Here is a 19,495-nt window from a genome sequence, read left to right as displayed (position 1 = left end):
AAGAATAAAAGTAACAGGTTTTACCACCAAGGCCTTCCAAGGCTTTGCAGGACTTTTAAGGCAAAGCATCACTCATTCACCTGCAGGTTTGCTCCCTTAATGCATCTGTCATTTGTTTGGCTCTGGAGGAAACTATTTGATTACACAAAATTCTTTTAAGATCAAGTTTAAAATCTTAGCCACACCGGGACAAGTTGCAAAGCCTGCCAGCTCGATGGGTTAACACTTGGACATACTGAGCCAAAGACAAAGATAAGGAACAACCACAGGTTAAAATCAGAAGCTTGCAGAACTGAAAAGGAATGAGCGTAAAAGATGCAAGGTTTAGCTGGGCCTTTCTAAGTGTTCCATTTGCCATTACTACATATAAGATGATTTATTCCCCTTACTTCTTGCAAATGAGTGCAATACCCTAAGGGGCGCTGGTAAGCAGTGGTAAATGCAAAAGCCACCAGCACCGGTCGCATCCATCCACCGCTGTGCCACCAATGCATTCTGAAGTTGGCAAGTAACCAGACATCTTTATGTCCCTCATTTCCCATACCTTATTGCAGGGCACATCATTTTTAAAAGCATTTAAATGAAGCAGATGTTAACCCCATTCATTCCACTTTACCAGGAAACATGTCAATGATGATTTTTAAAATGCAAAAGAAAATGTCAAAGTATTTTGTTCCCTGGTTAAGAATACATCTGTGGAATAGGAAGGAGGAAATACATAAAACAGTCTGTGGTCATTCAAGAAATAATTATAAGGTATGTCAAACTACAGAAAATTGAGCAAGCACTAAATTAAAAAAAAAAAAGGCGGGGGTGGGGATGTCTTATGTCAAAATGGCTTTTTCACTCACTCATTTCAAAAACAAGTTTTGAAAATTAAATTCCATCTACCAGCTCGGAACAGAACACATTAAGGCTTGACTGTAATGCCATTATCCACGTGGCAGCTCCTTTTCTTTTCCGCAACTACGTTAATTGACAGAGAAGCCTTGGGGCTCACCTCCCATAGAGCCTTGAAGTCCTTCTGCTCGATGCGGAGCAGTTCACTGCTCTCCCTGGTAACGATGGTCGCATGGCGGGGTGTGTTGTCCAGAATGGACTCTCCAAAGGCTGTCCCAATTCCCAGGGTACAGATGGTCACTGCATCCTGAGAATCCCAAAAATCGGTCATGAGAAAACTAAACGTTAGCCGACATGGGTGAGTTGTCTCTTCTTTGAATTTAAGTTTAACTTATACACAATAAAGCACGCAATTCAACTGCACAGTTCATCAAGTTTTGACAAATATATACACCCCTTGTAATCATCACCAAAATCAAGACATAGAACATCCCTATCACCCCGAAATTCCCCTCATGCCCCTTTCCAATCAAGACCCTCCCTTCAGAGGTAATCAGTATTCTGATTTCTATCACCATAAAGGAGTTTTGCTGGTTTTAAAACTTCATGTAAAAGGAGTCAGACAATATGCTCTTTTTGGTGTCTGGCTTCTTTTGCTCCACATAATGTCTCTAAGATTCATCCACATTGTCTCATGGATCAGTAATTTTTTTTCCTTTTACTGACAAGTAATTCTCCATTTCCTGGATATGTTACAATTTGCTTACCTATTGTTCTATTTGTGAACATTTGGACTGTTCCTAGTTTGGGCAGATTATGAATAAAGCTTCTAGCAGTAACCTTCTTCAAGTCTTTTTGTGGACAGTATTATCTTTTTATATGACTACTATCTGCTTTAAGAAAAAAAGGAGGGAATCTTTTGAAAACGAACAGAGATTTTTACTGAGAAGGTTGCAGTTACAATATTTCAATAGGAAACTAGAATGGGGGTGCTTGTATGTCAGCCTGTCTTGAAGAGATGAGGAAACTGAGGGTCAGGGTAGTTGATTAACACGGCCCTAGTTCACACAAAAAATAAGTAAGGCGGTCAGATTCTAACCACGGTTATCTGACTATAGATTCCAAGCCTTTTGTATCATGCTGCCTCCTGCAGCCACAATAGAGTAAAAACAGCATCAGATGAAGTGCAGCGTGGCCGGTTTATAAACTGCTGTGAATCAGTGATTTAAAAGTTTCTTAAGGTATACTAAAAAAGTAATTTCCAATCTGCACGCAACATTGGTGATAATATTTGCATTTAATCCTAACAAGTTTCAAATAATGCAATAGCCACTCAAAGCCACCTGGACATTAATTTTGCAGGGCATTATCAACTAACGGAGATACACAAGGGTAATCCTCTGAGTTAGAAAACAGTTTTCCTTTCATGCATTTAAGACACGATAATAAGCAAACGTTATTAAGATCAAGTTAGTGACTCTGTAATCACATTACGAAGACAAATGCCCATAAGAATCCAGATCCTTGAACCATAGTAAATTGCTTCTGCCCAGATATTACCATATAAAATTGTGTTTAGGAAAATAAAATCAATAATATCTCAGAAAAGAATGAAAGATTGGGGGGAAATGTATGAATAGTTTGCTAATAAATTTTCTAGAGAGGCAGTTGCAGACAAATTCAGTCAGAAAAATATCCCCAGAACCGAAATATCAATATTCAGCGAGTTAGGTATCGCTGAGTAATTTTCAAACTCTAGTAAAAGCACAAGAGGGATTATGATGAATCACAGACTTCCATAAATTCTCTAGAATATCAGGTTCCCTTGAGAATCCTACTGGCCTACTTTATCATCTGCACCCTTTGGAAAGGCTTCTTTTGCCTAATTTGTACCTTCAGTGTAAAATTCTATTTTAAAGCTTGACAGGTATGGAACCATTAATATTACTCCTGCCACTGTTCACGTAGCTTAAATATCGAAGGTTATCCACAAAGTATAATGCAAAGGAACTATGATGATCTGTTATTTGTGAGCTAGTTGTAGATTTTTATGGATTATAAACAGTCTTCTCCTCTCTCACCTCCTATCCCTGGCTATGTAGTTTGTCACCAAGAGGTATACAAAGAAAGACGTAGGCTGTGAAAGTCACATGAGCCTGGCTTCTCGCTAGTGAACAGCTCTCGTGATGGACAAAGGATTGAAGGTATTCTCGGCTCTCCCCTGGAGAGTTTAACAATTACCCGTGCATTATACATCTCACCACATTAGTCCTGTTAGTTCTGCCAGTGCACTGCCGGGTGCCAAGTGTCAAGACACATGTCTTGACCTCACGTGTCAAGACCTCTGCAAGGAGGCGCACCCAGCCTCGGACCTTTGATCATCTTGGCTCATTTCCAGCGTCCCTCACTCTCCCACCAGAACTGAACATGGAACCCATCCTTCCCACATTTCCTCCTTCATACGTGGTCTTCTTAAGTTTATTTTACTTTATTTCTTTTTTAATATATGAAATTTATTGTCAAACTGGTTTCCATACAACACCCAGTGCTCATCCCAACAGGTGCCCTCCTCAATACCCACCACCCATCCTCCCCTCCCTCCCACCCCCCATAAGCCCTCAGTTTGTTCTCAGTTTTTAAGGGTCTCTTATGCTTTGGCTCTCTCCCACTCTAACCTCTTTTTTTTTTTTTTTCCTTCCCCTCCCCCATGGGTTCCTGTTAAGTTTCTCAGGATCCACATAAGAGTGAAAACATATGGTATCTGTCTTTCTCTGTATGGCTTATTTCACTTAGCATCACACTCTCCAGTTCCATCCATGTTGCTACAAAAGGCCATATTTCATTCTTTCTCATTGCCACGTAGTACTCCATTGTGTATATAAACCACAATTTCTTTATCCATTCATCAGTTGATGGACATTTAGGCTCTTTCCACAGTTTGGCTATTGTTGAGAGTGCTGCTATAAACATTGGGGTACAAGTGCCCCTATGCATCAGCACTCCTGTATCCCTTGGGTAAATTCCTAGAAGTGCTATTGCTGGGTCATAGGGTAGGTCTATTTTTAACTTTTTGAGGAACCTCCACACTGTTTTCCAGAGTGGCTGTACCAGTTTGCATTACCACCAACAGTGCAAGAGGGTTCCCATTTCTCCACATCCTCTCCAGCATCTATAGTCTCCTGATTTGTTCATTTTGGCCACTCTGACTGGCATGAGGTAATATCTGAGTGTGGTTTTGATTTGTATTTCCCTGATGAGGAGCGATGTTGAGCATCTTTTCATGTGCCTGTTGGCCATCTGGATGTCTTCTTTTGGTCTTCTTAAGTTTAAAGACAGGGAGTCACAAACACAAGGCAGGATCTTAAAGTTAGGAGTAGAAAACCTCGCCTGGAAGGAGAATTACTTCTAAGTTCAAATGTAGCTTTCAGCAGACTCACTATTTTTAGGACAAATGTACCTAGAAATCTGAATGGGTTTGGGAAGTATGGGTTGGGCACTGGGAAGAGGCAGGTCCTGAGAAAAACATTTTCACTCTAAAGATTAATTACTATCTTTATAGTCCATGAATGTTATTTTCTGAATCCCAGACAGGGCCTTGCAATGTGCTTAGAAGAGAATTATCAAAAGAGAAATCTGCAATCTAATGTTCTCTCATTTAACAGAGCCAAGATAGGTTGCTGAATATGTACACTGAAACGTTGAATGAATGTAAGTCAATGAGGTGGGAGCCCTCTGACTTTGGTCCACACTAACATCTAACCAGATCCCTATGGTCAGAATTCCAACCTTGAACCCCTGCAGATAGGCTGAATGCATGCCTTTCGCTGGGGCTGTAAGTATCCATTTCTGAATGTAATATTACTATTTCTTTAACATTTACACATAGTCTAGGGGCGGCTGGGTGGCTCGGCTCAGTTGGTTAAGCGTCCAACTTCGGCTCAGGTCATGATCTCAAGGTTCATGGGTGAGAGCCCCGCGTTGGGCTCTGTACTGACAGCTTGGAGCCTGGAGTCTGCTTCGGATTCTGTGTCTCCTTCTCTCTTTGCCCCTCCCCGTCTCAAAAATAAATTTAAATTTTTTAAATAAAAAAGTTTACACATACTCTAAGATCTGCTCATGTCTCCATACGTGTTCAATAGAGACTATTCAGATTATTTTATTTTCTGCTTATTCTCAGATTAATGTGCAGAAAGAAAATATTTATAGCGACACAGAGACGAAGACACTGGTCAGCACCTGCTCAGGGAATATAAAATATTAACAGAAGCAAAGAAATGTTCTATTTTGATAAGATGGCAATTTACTTTAAGGATTTCCAAATATGAAATGTAAATTTAAAACTCTGAGTGTCTTCAACATAGGAAGGTAGATTGAGCAGATGCTACTGGAGTCCTGCCGGACTCCTCCCTACTCTTCACCTCACCCCACCCCCAAAGTCATTGTAGCTTTCGGGACAGTTGCAATACACACGTGTGGCTTCCTCTCTCAGGCATCTGCATTGCTCCACCTGAGGGCAGAGTGCTGGGCACTCGATGCCTGCAAGAGGCAACCTCCACCAAAGAGGCATGAGAGGAGGAAGATAAATACCCGAGCTTCCTAACTCTACACGGTTCGTGGAGGATGGCCTGGAAGAGTGAGTCCAGTTGAAATCTTAACACACTTTTATTGGCTTTCCCTCCTTCCATGTCTCACTTTTCCACTTCCTTACAAAGCTTCCTGGGGTCATCTTCAAAAATAACCACTTGCAGCTCAATCTTAGGCTCTAGGTGGAATTCCAGGGAAACCCAAAACAAGCAAGTGGGTTAGCCAAACATGGCTGTGAGTCCTACGTTACACTGAGACCTCTGGGGAGGCACAGGGCTGAACCGGCATTCCCAAAGGGACTTCTGTAAAAGGGGCAGAGACGAGCTTATCACTTACTGCTTTGCAGCAGACACACAGTAAGTGCAAGATCCCCTGGGTGACACAGGGAAAGACTTCCTCATGTTATTGGTAAAACATATTGGGGCTTTATTAGAATTGACGCCAATTCTACTATATAAGTAGGGGTCATGGGCGCTCAAAAAAGGAGTGACCTGTGGCATGTCACTGACATGTCATCTGGTTTCTTCCTCCAATCTCATGCAACTCTCTTTCACCTATCAGTCAACATGGTCACTCCTTCTCTTATCCTCTAAAACACTTAATAACCAACTTATCCTTAATGGTACACATTCTACAGTGCATCAGCATGTACATGGATCTCCACGTGTGTGAGTGCACTAAGCCAGGTGTCTTGACTGTGATGCCTTATTTATTCCTCACAACAGTTAAATGAGATAATGCATTTAAACTGCTTCACACAGAGCCTGACTGAAAAGAAATGCTTAATAAATTGTGGGTATTCTTACTGATGGCAGTATTAGAACAATTCTGCAACATCATGGCTATTTCACAGGCTGAGGAAAATCAGGCCCAGAGATGTTCAGGAATTTGTCCAGGAGCATGGCTAGTGAGTAGGAGTTCAGACGCGAACTAGTAAGTCTAATCACCTCTGCATATACCTCTGCCATGATCATATGAGATGTTAAGTACCACTTGCCAAGGCTCAGTAGAAAAATCAATTAAAGTAATAATTAAATCCACACAGGTTTTTTTCCTTCAGTCAGTCAATCTGTATTTTTATTTACATACATTTATCTATATATATTAAGTCCCAATCTCCAGGAAAATAGAAAACAGCACTGCTCCCTCTCTAACCCTCCTTTCATTACTGGGGTCCACTTGGCCCTCATTGAGAGGATCAAATCCATCCCAGACTAGGGCACCAACCTCTTAACTCATTAGGAGAAATGTAAGCAATCATTAGTTATTCCTACTCTGATCCTGTGCCCTAATTGCTAACAACGGAGTTCCTACCTCAGTGGGAGAACGGAGTTACTGCCTTTCTTTCTGTGTCTCTGCCTTAATAACCTATCTGGTATCTTAATTCTTTTCAAAATGGCCGTCTAGTTCTGACAGCCCTCACCAGCATCCTTGCCATACACACATGTATGGCAACATCCTTCTCCAACATCCTTCTGTGGCCAGGCCTGTTCGTCAGCCCACCTGCCGCCCACTTCCATCACTGGGCCCACTTCCTGACTCCCTGCTCATCCCCAAGTTATAGCCCATCATGTTACCATTAGTTAGACCTACCCCATCCTGCGCTCTACTAACCTGGGGGCCGCGCTGCTCCAGTGTTCAGTCACTTTCCATGTACTGCCCGGCATACCTGAACATGCCCTCTAGACGGCTCCTACCTGCACCATAGACGGCCTCCAGTTTTCAGTCTCACCTCCTCTGCCCAGCTAAGCACCAACTGAAGTCGTGAACATTATCTTGGCACAGTATGTATTTCAGTGGCATAGGCAGGGTCTGGTTATCTCCATTCATAAATGTTCGTGTTAGGTAGGTTAACAAACACGTCAGTAAAGTCACCCTGATGGAAGGCAGGGAATATTAGGCAAAGGACACGCATGTGTCGGCACCGAGAGTCAGAACACTCCATGCTTAGCAGGAAACTTCCCTGGAGTGTAGTGACAAAAGTATAGCCCTCGTAGACCTAGATTCAAAACTGTTCTCTGCCAATTATCATAGTCTTGCAGCTTTGGGTAAAATGATCCCAGGAAGCTTAATATCCTCATTTATGAAATGGGCACAAGCAGGATTAAATATAAATAAAACAACACACAGAGTCAAGGATGGTTCCTAGCACAGAGTAGGTGCTCCATAAATAATGGAAAATAGTATTTCTGACTTTGTCATGTTTATATACACGTTTAGGTTAACCATATTACTAAAAAGCAAATTACATTTTTCTATTATTGAAAGAACAGAGAACCTCTACATTCATTTTGTGTTAATCTTCAATGAACGATGGTTTTTCAACACTTAAATTCTAAGTTTCTCTGTCTCCCAGTCTGGATGTCAAGTGGTTTGAATGATCTGCAAAACACTTCAGCTCTCTGGGGGAGCTTGCATTCAAAGGAACCCTTCTGATGAATCCTGCTGAAAATCAAAGAATCCTTTTGTGCTGCTACTAATCACCCCTTAATTTATCTGCTTTGTACATCTGAATTATGATATGCTAGGTTTTCTTAAAGCAGGTGTTCTCATATGAAGCATTTTATTTGTTTGTTACACTATAAACAAAGCTACACTATGAAAATAGGAACGGTGTTAAGAAAGCCAATGGCTGTGTATCACTGATATCAGAGGTAATAAACACGTGCTTTGCAAATGTCTATACACATCCACAGAAATCCAACTTACACAAGTTACAGCCTGATGAAATTTAAAATAACTAGCAATCAACAAACAGACATAAGAATTCTCTCTGATCAGTACATCAAGATTTTTTTCCTTAAACTGTCCTTTAACTTCAAGGGGTATCAGATTTTTTTAGTAAGTATACCTAAATCACTCTGTATTAATAGCTCAAGAAAAGTTAACTGTCTCATGGCATATTTATTGTTTTGGATATATGTTGGGTTAACATCAGCGAACAAATTGGTCCTTTAAGTGCACAGACCCTGAAACGTAAATTCTTACAAAGCAAATATTTTGACAATATTTTTATTTTAGGACTATGGCCAATACTTGCCATTAAGTTTGGTAGTGCCTGGGTTTATTTCATGAGCTTGAATTTAGTATTGGAATTTATTGAATGCTGCAAGTCTTTTTATTTATTTATTTTTTTTTTTAATTTTTTTTTTTCAACTTTTTTTTTTTTTATTTTATTTTTGGGACAGAGAGAGACAGAGCATGAACTGGGGAGGGGCAGAGAGAGAGGGAGACACAGAATCGGAAACAGGCTCCAGGCTCCGAGCCATCAGCCCAGAGCCTGATGCGGGGCTCGAACTCACGGACCGCGAGATCGTGACCTGGCTGAAGTCGGACGCTTAACCGACTGCGCCACCCAGGCACCCCTGCAAGTCTTTTTAAAAAATAAAAATTTGTCAAGACATTAAATTGTATGTGCTGTCTGAAGAATTTATTGCCAAGCACAAAGGCAAAATACTTCCAAGTCAAATGTGTTTTTTTCTAACAGACAGCAAAGACAGATTTGTTACTTTTACAGCACTTCCCTGGAATCACAGTGTTAGACACAGCTTAACGAGATCAGGCAATCTGGCTGCAGGAAGTTTCGATGAGAACATGAGAAGGGACTAGCATTAGCATTCCAATAACTGAATCAGGGAGGCCAGCTTCATTTCAGCAGAAAGCCAATCTGTCCTGCACCGTGGTTCAGTCCTGCATCCACCCAAACAAAGAATTACATGGCAACAAAACTAAACACAGTGTGTGGAAGCCTCGCGCAGGATGCTAAATAAACTCCGGATGGGTTCCTAACAAATAACATGACCTGAACAGACAAGTAATAAGAGATCATAAACCACCACTATGGACTTGGCACCTTTCACATTTCATGGGCTCATTAAATGTGTTCAGCAAATGTTCCCTGATGATAGCAATGTTCTCTGTCTGAAAATAATGGGGTGAAACGAGAGTAAATGAGAGAATCAGACAGGCTAAGACAGAAAGACAGAGAATGATAGAGAGAGCCACATGATAGAGAAACAAGTCTGTCCTTCAAATTTCATAAACAAAAATTCAACGCTTAAAAACATCTTTGCTGTAGAGACAAAAAGAGGGCAAATAAAAGCACATTTTACTTTGGGGGAAGTACCAGTGAGAGATCGTTTTTCCAAAATTGGACTAAAAATTGCCAGAGAATGTTACAGAAACAGATGAGAGGGCGAATAAAGTGCAAGTGCCAACAGCAGCCAGAGTTCTCTGATCCCAGAGAATGGCTGAATAACATCGGTGAACGCCTTGCCATTCTAATACCGAGGACATTTCCTGCTTTCTCTATGCTAGCACTGCCCTCTTGTGATAAAATGAGAGCATTGCAGGCATTGCAACAGGCTGCACTCCACTCTAGGCAACAAACCTTTCCTTCTGGAATTAGTAAGAAAAAAGTACCAGAACCCCTGCTCTATGCCAAGCTTCCCACGAAGTGGTTTGTATACATTGACTCATTTAAGGTAGAAATCCCCAACTTATAGGTAATCTAACTTGCCTAAGGTCACACAACAATGAAGTAGCAGAGAGAGGATTTCAAAAGAGGTCTGATTATAACCACTGTGTGTTGCATTAGGTAAAAATACTTTAAATAAGCATCTGTTATATAGATGTAGAAGTTTTAATGAATTAATACACCATCTTACTCTCTATTTTGCAGCATGAACTTCTAGTCACTTAGCAGTCAGAAGAAATTCTTCTTTCATGCGACAGGAAAAATATACTTTTTTGGTGCAAAGATTAACTTTTAAACCTTATATATTTCTAGGGTTTAAATATTTACCATGCCAAAAAGGCCCTTCACTTATAAAATCTGCAGAGAAAAACAGGACCTTGTCTCTCTCTCTCTCTCTCTCTCTCTCTCCCTCCCTATCGTGTGCGTACGCGCTTTCTGAAACACACACACAGAGTTGAGTATGGCTGCCTATTTATCGTTTTTGTGTGTATTACTTAATATGTATAATTTATTCCAATATCCACTTTTCACTCTAAATCCATTCAGGTATTAATAAGAGAAGAGTACACTGATAGCATTTTCATTCTAGTGGGAACATAAATTCTCTAACTTTCAGGCCGTGTAGTTAAATAGGCACTCAAGACAGGCAAGTTCTTGAGCACAAGAGTTCCACTGTGGATGTCTGAGGGCGTTTGTGTCCTGGTTAGTGTTAGGTAAGAGACTGAGGGTGGGGACAGGTATTGGTGGGAATGGGAAAGGTTAATCCTTGATAGGATCTGTGCTGCCAAGTAGAAATCTTTGTGAACATGTGAGCCAGTTGGGACACAGTGGGTTGGTGGTGTGGTCTGTGGGCAGGTTCCCTTGCTGAACACTCTGAGTTTCAAGGGGTAACACAAAGAATGCTCAAGGCAGGAAAAGTGCCTAGAAAGCTGGTAGGTGTGCCTTTGACAATTACATATGGACATGGGGTACAAGTGTTTTGGAAGTAAGCTTTGTTTATGGAGTAGTAGAAGAAATATAATGCATTGGAAGGTATTTCCAAGGATAGCTGTCTCTACAAGTTCATCAAAATAACAGAACAGAATAGTCTATGTATTTCTCTGAATTCTTAGAACAAACACAGTTTCAAGTCCATAGCAAAAGAAATGAAAGCAATGGAAGTACGGAAGCGGAACAGTGTTGGCTTGGGGCTCTTCCCAGAAAGGCCTGTGTCAGAGGGAGAGAAGTTGGTTCCAACCAACACTCAGTAGGATTGTGCACCAGTGTCTGATGTGCTCTGAGTTGGGAGCAGACCCACAGGATGAGAAAGAGTCTGCCTGCTAAGTCATGCCTCCCCAGCTGGCAGACTTGTGGTTTTGAAACTGACCAGGTGGACCAACTCCAAGCAAAACTGGGAGGTAAGCCATCCTTGTTCCCCACAGTCCAATGGCTCTTTGTCTCGATCCCCTCCTCTCAGCAAAGGGCTTGAAGCTTACATTACCACTGAGTGGAGTGGTTTTAATACTTTTCCAAAATGTGGAATCAACAGCTTTCTTCAGAATCTTGGGCACCAGTGATCCAAGGGGGCAAAGAAGGATCTATACATTACCACCACCCATGGACACCGGTAGGCACATGGGAGCAAGTACCCTTTGAAGACCCCTTACAGACATCCACACAAATGGCCACACATGCTGGCCAAAGGTAAGGATGACAAGAGCAGAGTACTGGATTGAGTAAGGAAGTCATGGTGATTTCCAGCTCTATGGGTCACCACTGTATCACCTTGAACAGACCACTCATTCACATGGGACTTGAGTAAGTTACAACACAGTTGGGTCTGCCTACTAGGGCAGCTCAAACAAAACAATGGAAGTGAAATGGTTTCTAAATGATGAGAGTTACTATAACTATGCTCGTAGGATACCACTAATGGGAGATAAGTGTGACCCTCAACCTGGAGTCCAAAGAATTCAAAAAGAACCTGCAAAACCAATCATACAGAAGGCAAGAAGCTGTGCTTTTTTAATCCAGTGAGCAAAAAAGTATAAGGGAATGATGAAAAGGCAGAAAAAGTAGTATTATATTAAAACAGGCAGAAAGGTAATATAAATTTCTGAGCCAAATAAAATATTTATGCCGTTAGTATTCTTCAAATTTATGTATAGTTATCTCTTCCTATCACCATATAAAAGTGTGATTTTGTTCAGAAAAAAAATTCCATCAGATCAATAATGCCTAATAAATATATGACATAGAAACACTGTATCAGAATCTGTGAAGGGCTTTCTTTCTTATGTGCCCTTATTTCAATTACTGGCATCACCATCCACCTCTTTAACCAAGTCCGGATCCCCACTTTCTCTCAGCCCCCATACCTCCTATCAACCCAAACTCTAACCCTATCACCTCCACCTTGGACATAGTACCTCAATCTCCCTCCCCTGTCACCCATACTTATCTACCCCACCCTCTAGCCTAGAAACCTTTTGAAGGGATGGACCATGCTCATTTAACTGATCTAAAAGGTGGTGGAAGGAGGAACCCACACCCAGGGGCAGCCCAGCAGAGTGTGAGAAGTGGGTCTTCCCTGATATTATGTCTCAGGTGGAGCAAACACCTGCAAGGTGGGCTTGGAGATGAGAGGTGTGGAGCTCTGAGCTGGAATCAGCGGGTGGTTGCCGGAGCTGCAGGGGAAAAGCTTCTCCCCACATTCATTATTACTTCTGCTTGGCACCTATACAGCCATAATGGTCAAGAACTTCAGCCTCAGAATCTCAAAGAACTGGCTCTGATACCTAATGGATGAGTGACCTTGGGAGAGTTATTTAGCGTCTACCTGTAAAGTGACACTAATAATAGCACTAAACAGGGGTGGGGAAGGGGGCTGTAGCTTAATAGCCAATGAAAAAATGCTTGAAAAGTGCTTTTCACACAGCTACCTGTAGTGGGCGCTCCATTACCATGATCTATTCCTGCTCTTATCCCGCCATTCTGGCTCAGCTAACACCCCACTGAGGGTATGTCTGAAACTTAGAGATTCTAAGTTTGGGAATTTATCATCACCATCTCTGATTTCTGACCCTCTGATGAGAAGAAAGGCCACTAAGAGACTTGAATGAAAATGGAGGGTCAGGCTAGCAAGAAACTGCCCTACCCACTTATAAAGATTTCACTCTTTTAGGCTGTTACCTCCTTTCTTTTTCCTTCACTAGCTTAGTCTCTTAACTTTTCTTCTTTTTCTTTTACTTCCCTGCTTTTTTTTTTTTTTTCCTGTGTGAGCAGCAGGAAGAACGTGAAATTTGGAATATGTCAGACCTGAATTCAAATCTTCACTTGGCCACATACATTTGTATGACCCAGGGAAAGTTACACCTGATGTTGCTGAGCTTTGTTTTCAAGCCCAGTTGTAAAACAGAATATGAATGCCAAAAGATGAAGTCAGTTAATGCACACAGAATCCCTAGCAAGTATAACACAGTGAAGGCACTTAGCAAAGTTGTTGCTGGTCTCAAGGGGTAGGAATTGTAGGTCTTTCCTTGCTTCTCCTCCCATGGCCCATTATCCAACCCCATTTCACTCCCAACTGAGGCAGCTGATAGTTAATTTTATGTGTTGACTTGACTATGGCAACCAGTTTGTTTAGTCAAACATTAGTCTATATTTTGCTGTGAAAATATCTTTTAGACATCTTTAACATTTATGATCAGTAGACTTTAAATGAAGCAAATTATCCTCCATAATGCAGGTGGGTTTCATCCAATCAATTGAAGGACTTAAGAGCAAACATGTTTCTCTTGAGGTCTCGGAAAGAAGACAGAATTCTGTTTCCAGACTACCACACAGGAATTCTGCCTGGGTTTCCAGCTTTCAGACTGATGACTGCAGCATCAACTTTTGCCTGATGGCCAGCCTGCTGGCTTGCCATATGGATTTCAAACTTACCAGCCCTCACAGTCACATAAGTCAGTTCCTTAAAATAAATTCCTATCTATCTGTCTATCTTTTATTTGTTCTATTTCTCTGGAGAACTTTGACTTATAGAGAGAACTACTCTGATTGGCTTACTAATCACCCTGATTTGGTCATATTGCTGGAGGGCAGAGATTCAGGGCCCATTACAGGGCTAGCACAGGTGGAAGTGGCTTTTTTATTTCTCCCTGTAAGCAACTTGCCATGGGAGGAGGTTCAGCCATCTTGCTCATTCTCTTTAGCTTCTTTCTCCCAGGTGGCTGTAACCATGTCCTGCAGGTGACAGGTGTCCTGACACTGCAGGTGTCCTGCAGTCTGAGTTGGCTGGAAGGCTGGGCCCTCTCTGTTTCTTAGACTCCTCTTTGGAGAGGTGAAGGATGTAGACATCAATGAGCTTTCTCTTCCGTATATCTTAGTGATATAAATCAATCCAGAAAACCCTGGTTGGACAGTGTGGGGTGAAGTACACAGGAGGCAGTAAACCAGATCTGGTATAAAGCTAGTAACTCCTAACAACTTAAGAGAAGACCAAGCCCAGCTTAGGAATTGGGTCTGAGATCAAAACCACAGCTAAAGTTAAAAGTCTGTTAAGATTTTTAAAACCCCACAGTTAATAACAAAGTGTTACTCACCTATTCTTGCTAGAACCCCATGATGAGAAAATTGGTCCAGGGCAAGATTCCAGGAGCTTCTGGCCATACTATCTTAATACCATCAAAATCTCATGTCAGCTTTGAACATTTGATGTATCAGTATATTCATGCTGATGTTATTTATCATCCCCTAGGTACATCTGCTCTGCCTTTTTCCTTCTTCTCTTTCCTCTCTGTTTTCCTTTCCTTCTCACCTTTCTCCCCCTTAATTCTCATCTTTGTCCCCTTTCCTCTCTTTCCTCACCATCTCTTTCCAGTTCTTCCCCTCTCTCCATCAGCACTCATTCACAACCACCTGGAGGAGCAAGGAGAACCATTCTCTACAGGCCCTGTCCCCTCCACACCTCCACACAAGTGAGACCCGGTTAAGGTAAACATCAGGAACAGCCCTGGGCAAGGAGCCCGAGGATACCCTCCAGGACAGCAGTCTGCAGGTGGAAGGTGTGCAGAGATAAGAGACATGGGGAAATCTGAAAAGATGACACATACCAGAAAGAGGGAACTTGCATGAGTCACCACATTTTTTTCAGTAGGCTTTACACCTAGAGCAGAGCCCAAAGTGGGGCTTGAACTCACGACCCTGAAATCAGCAACCGAGCTGAGATCAAAAGTTGGACCCTTAACTGACTCAGCCACCCAGGAAACCCTCATCACAGTTCTTTTGAGTCAAAATTACAGAGCAGTGTCTAAGAGCCTATGTTCAGGTGCTGACTTCTTGGGTTTGAAGTGTGGTTCCCCCAATTTCTATATAGGTTACTTGGGGCAAGTTATTTAACCAGTCAGGGCCTCAACTGCCTCATCTGTAAAACGAGAACAGTAATATGACCTACCCCGTAGGGTTGTTGTGAGGATTAAAGGAGTAAATAAATACCTATCAGGTGCTTAGAACACTGCCCTGCACATGGCAAATATCCAAGAAATGTAGTTGTTCTCTCAGTTCATTGAGAAAGTGAGGCAGCTTACAAGAATAAAAAACTCACCTCTCACCTCGGCATCTGAACTCCAGGAGATAACTGGCTCTGTGAGAGAAGGGGAGAGGGACAGTACCAACAAGGTTGACAGGCACAGGTCCCAGGCAGTTTGTAATGGAAAGTTCTATGTAGTGATGCACAGAAAAAGTATCTATGGGTTAAGCAGGACGTGGGCACTGGCCTGAGACTCTGCCCATCCATAACAGTGGGAATAACATTGGCAGCTTTATTCCAAACTCTAAATGCCCACCTTATCAACAATCTTTAGGATACTTTTCCATTTTTAAATGGTTGGCTGCCCCCAACTCCAATATGCACACATATGCCTGAAAATTTTTAATCTCAGATTTAATGCATCATAAATGTGTCTCCATTTGGAGTATGTTACATATGAAAAAGGCTTAGAGACAGAGTCTTAAACATGATACTTGGCTGTAGGCTATTTATTCCCTTGACTGATTTATACATTTTTCTTGATAATTTTTTCCGATTTTACAATTAGCCAATTCTCTTCCGTCAGTTTTTATATGAATCCTGAATATGCAGGTAGAAAAGTTGGGCCGTTTTCATACTGAGGCTTGAAGGTAGCCTTTAGACTTCTGAGATTCAAGGTTCCTGACTCCAAACAGGAAAGTTCTGTACATTTGGGCCCCAAGGATAAGGATGAACAAGGGTCATTGCAGATGTTGAAGAAGAGTCTGGGTTCAATTTTAAATATTCACAAATATTGTGAGAGGAAAAGAGAGAAAATGAATTTTATCTCCTAGGATGCTAAGCTCCTCAAAGGTCACTAATGAAGATCAAGTAAGCAAGTAGCACACTTTAGGAAAATACATATATATTATTAGCCCTTCCACATTTGAGAAGATGAGGCAGAGCAACTGTGAAAGATTTTTAGGGAGATTGTATCAAGCACATTGCTCCTGCATCGCTGTGGCACCTACAGGGCTGATGAGGGATCACATCTAGGACACAGAAAAGTTAGGATACCAGAAGGAGGAAGGAGGAGACACCCAGGAAGACTTGATTCTCTGTCCCCTTTGCTCACATTTCAACTTACACAACATCAATACACCACTGTGCAATTGAATTGTTTGCATTTCCCAACCAGATAGCAAGCTCCTGAAAGGCAGGCAATGTGTTCTTGCACTTCGTGTTCCAATACCTGTCACCATACTCAAACCACGGAAAACATGCAATATATATGCTTCTCAAGTAACTTAATAAAAGAATTCAACAAACACTTGTTGAACTCCTTCCTATGGGAGAGAGGCCATTTTGAAAGTTTGAAAATGTAATTTTGATGGCATAAAATATATAGACCTAATGTGTCTTTAAAAATAATACTAATAAATCCTACTTAAAAAAAAAAAAAAGATAAGGTATCTTACCTGGTGACTGCTGGTCTCAGATACTTTCACATCCAAAGACCCTGCCAGGACAGCATACCAGTTTGTTCCAATATCACCCTGGCGAAATACTGAAAAAGAAACAGTAAGGTAAATATACCAATATAAGCTGATTTTACCATATGACCACTGGTCATTATAAGCATGACTTGGATTAGCAAAGCTTACCACCCCTCCTCTATCTGTTCTCAGAAAAGCTTGACGTATTTCTCTTTTCCTCATCTATCAACAAAGCTATATCTTATTTATTCTATGAAGTGGAACTCTATTAAAGGGAACTCTTTCATATTTACAGAGTAAGTAATAAGGGATGATAACCCTAAATGCTAGAAGATCCTTTGAATTTAAGAATTCACTAATGTTCTATGTAATTTATCTTAAATACATTTCATTGTATTGCAATTCTTAGAAAATTATTACTCTAGATGGGGTACATATTAACAAGGTTATTTGATTCAACAAAATTCTATCCTATCACCCCCATTTCCTAAATCTATTTGCATTAAAATAGTTTTTAATAGAATGTCTCCTTTTAAGCTAACCAATAAATGAGTAAGAAAAATAAAATTACTTTAAAATTTTTAACTAGTATTGTCACTGTCCACTTTCTAAATTTTTTTTAACATTTATTTACTTTTGAGAGAGTGAGAGAGACAGAACACGAGAGGGGGAGGACAGAGAGAGAGGGAGACACAGAATCGGAAGGAGGCTTCAGGCTCTGAGCTGTCAACACGGAGCCCAACGCGGGTCTCGAACTCACGAGCTGTGAGATCATGACCTGAGCCAAAGTCAGATGCTCAACCTACTGAGCCACCCAGGCACCCCATCACTGTCCACTTTCTTATTTGCTTTATAAATTCATTGCTTTTAGGCATTAGGAGTTAACTACTCTTTGGAAATAACTCTCATCAGAAATTTCTGAACCCGATTTTATTTTACTTTCGTAATCTTAGAGAGAAAACACTTAGATATTTAGATAGAACTTTAGTTCTTATACCATGTTAAGACCAGTACTTTGGAAAATCATTCTGAAATACAGGTTCAAAAATCTCATACAAATCCAACTATCCTTTTAAATATCCTGGCTAAATAACTAGATTGAATGATCTGATATTTTAAAATTCATTTCGCAATTAGAGTCAGAAGTCAAGTGACTAAATGAATCACATGACAACTCAGTGGGACAACTGAGTTCTGGCAAGGCTAGCACTCCCTGCATAAGAGCAAGCTTCTAGAAGCCATTATAATAATGACAAGCTGCTCAAAACTCTCCCAGACATGCTTCAGAAAGACAAGAACAACAATGGCACCCCACACAAGTGCAATAATAAGCTTAAGAGGAGAGATTAAGGGGTTTATAGCTGGCCTCTCCAATAACTCTGCTATTCCCAGTCTTTGTAAGTGACTTTATTGAGAGTTAGGGTTTTCCCTGTCATGAACTTTTTGACCCCCAAAGACATTCTCACTTGCCAATCAATTTTACATTACAAAATGAATCATGGAGGATTCATTCTGAAAATGGTTTTAAGAAACAGAAAATAGAGTCTCATCCCCAAAAGAATGAAGTTTCCGATATCTATAAGACAAAGATATACTGGCTTGAAAACAATATGTATAGATGACTTTTTAAATAGAAGTATGACTATGTTTGCATGGATACACGTGGGAAGACATCTTGAAGGAAACACATAAAGTGTTAATAGCAATCTCTGGGTTTGGGGATTGTACATGATTTTTATTTTGCTTGTCTTCCAAATTTTCTACAGTAATATCTGACAGACCCTGTTGGTCTCCCACTCAGAATGATACCTCCCCTCCTCTTATCTAAGTTAACACAGATTTTATACAAGTTTCCACCTTCCTCTATAGGACTATGAGCTCTGAGCATAGGGTTTCTTCCCGAGCTCCACTGGAGTAATCATGATTGGTCCAAACCAATCACAGTGATCCAATTATCTCTGACAGTGATCAGTTTAGATGTGGGCATATGATGCAATTCTGGCCAGCAAACAGGAAGTCTACTGGGGACTTCTGAAAATAGACACAAGAGGAAAATAGACACAACAGGATATCTTTGTATTGGCATGTGATGGGGCTCAAGGCCAAAGTGGCATATTGATTATTTTGAATTAAAGCTGATTGAGAAACAGTCAGTGCAAGGACATTCTGACCCTCTACTGTGTCCCCCAGAAAGCAGGAAATAAGTCTCCCATGTGAAAGGTACCCTTCCTGCACCAGGAGATAGACATCCTTATCACCAGAGATAGAGAATTCAGGGCTGAGAAGGTTTTATAAACAAACCGTGCTTAGTTTCTTCACTAATTAGTACCCAAGTCTAAGTTTCTTTGTCATTGGTTTTCTACAAACTTAGTGCTTCTTTATCTAAAAGGTATATAAACAGATTGCTATGGTTACTTCTTAGGTCCCATATCTGTGAGACCACTGCATGTACGAAATTAATTTTTTTTTCTCCTGTTAATCTGTCTTGTGTCAATCTACTGGACCAGCCAAAAGAATCATGAAGGGTAGGGGGGAATTTCCCCTCCCAATACATGTAATATCTCTAACTGCTATAGCTGTCAATCATTTGGGTCAAGTCTGAGAATAAAA

At 41.0% G+C, this 19,495-nt stretch overlaps 1 protein-coding gene across 4 annotated transcripts in view; it reads right to left on the bottom strand.

Annotated features, from left to right (window-relative positions):
* Positions 1 to 19,495, bottom strand: part of RAPGEF4 (Rap guanine nucleotide exchange factor 4) — a 291,851-nt gene that overhangs the window by 223,095 nt on the left and 49,261 nt on the right. For 3 of the 4 annotated variants that reach the window (XR_006205530.1, XM_042949147.1, XM_042949152.1), the window contains exons 3-4: positions 16,868 to 16,956; positions 1,001 to 1,147 (exon numbers count right to left, since the gene is read on the bottom strand). Coding sequence is in view for 3 of the 4 variants with exons in the window: in XM_042949147.1 (XP_042805081.1) it covers positions 1,001 to 1,147; positions 16,868 to 16,956 (236 nt within the window). In the remaining variant the exon portion in view is untranslated. Of the gene's footprint in view, positions 1 to 1,000; positions 1,148 to 16,867; positions 16,957 to 19,495 lie in introns of those variants that run through there. The other variant, XM_042949149.1, reaches the window with a different exon arrangement.

This window comes from Panthera leo, chromosome C1 (assembly GCF_018350215.1).
Source record: "Panthera leo isolate Ple1 chromosome C1, P.leo_Ple1_pat1.1, whole genome shotgun sequence".
Classification (NCBI taxonomy): Eukaryota; Metazoa; Chordata; class Mammalia; order Carnivora; family Felidae; genus Panthera; species Panthera leo.
Note: the sequence above shows the minus strand (reverse complement) of the source record. Positions and strands in the feature narration are given on the sequence as shown.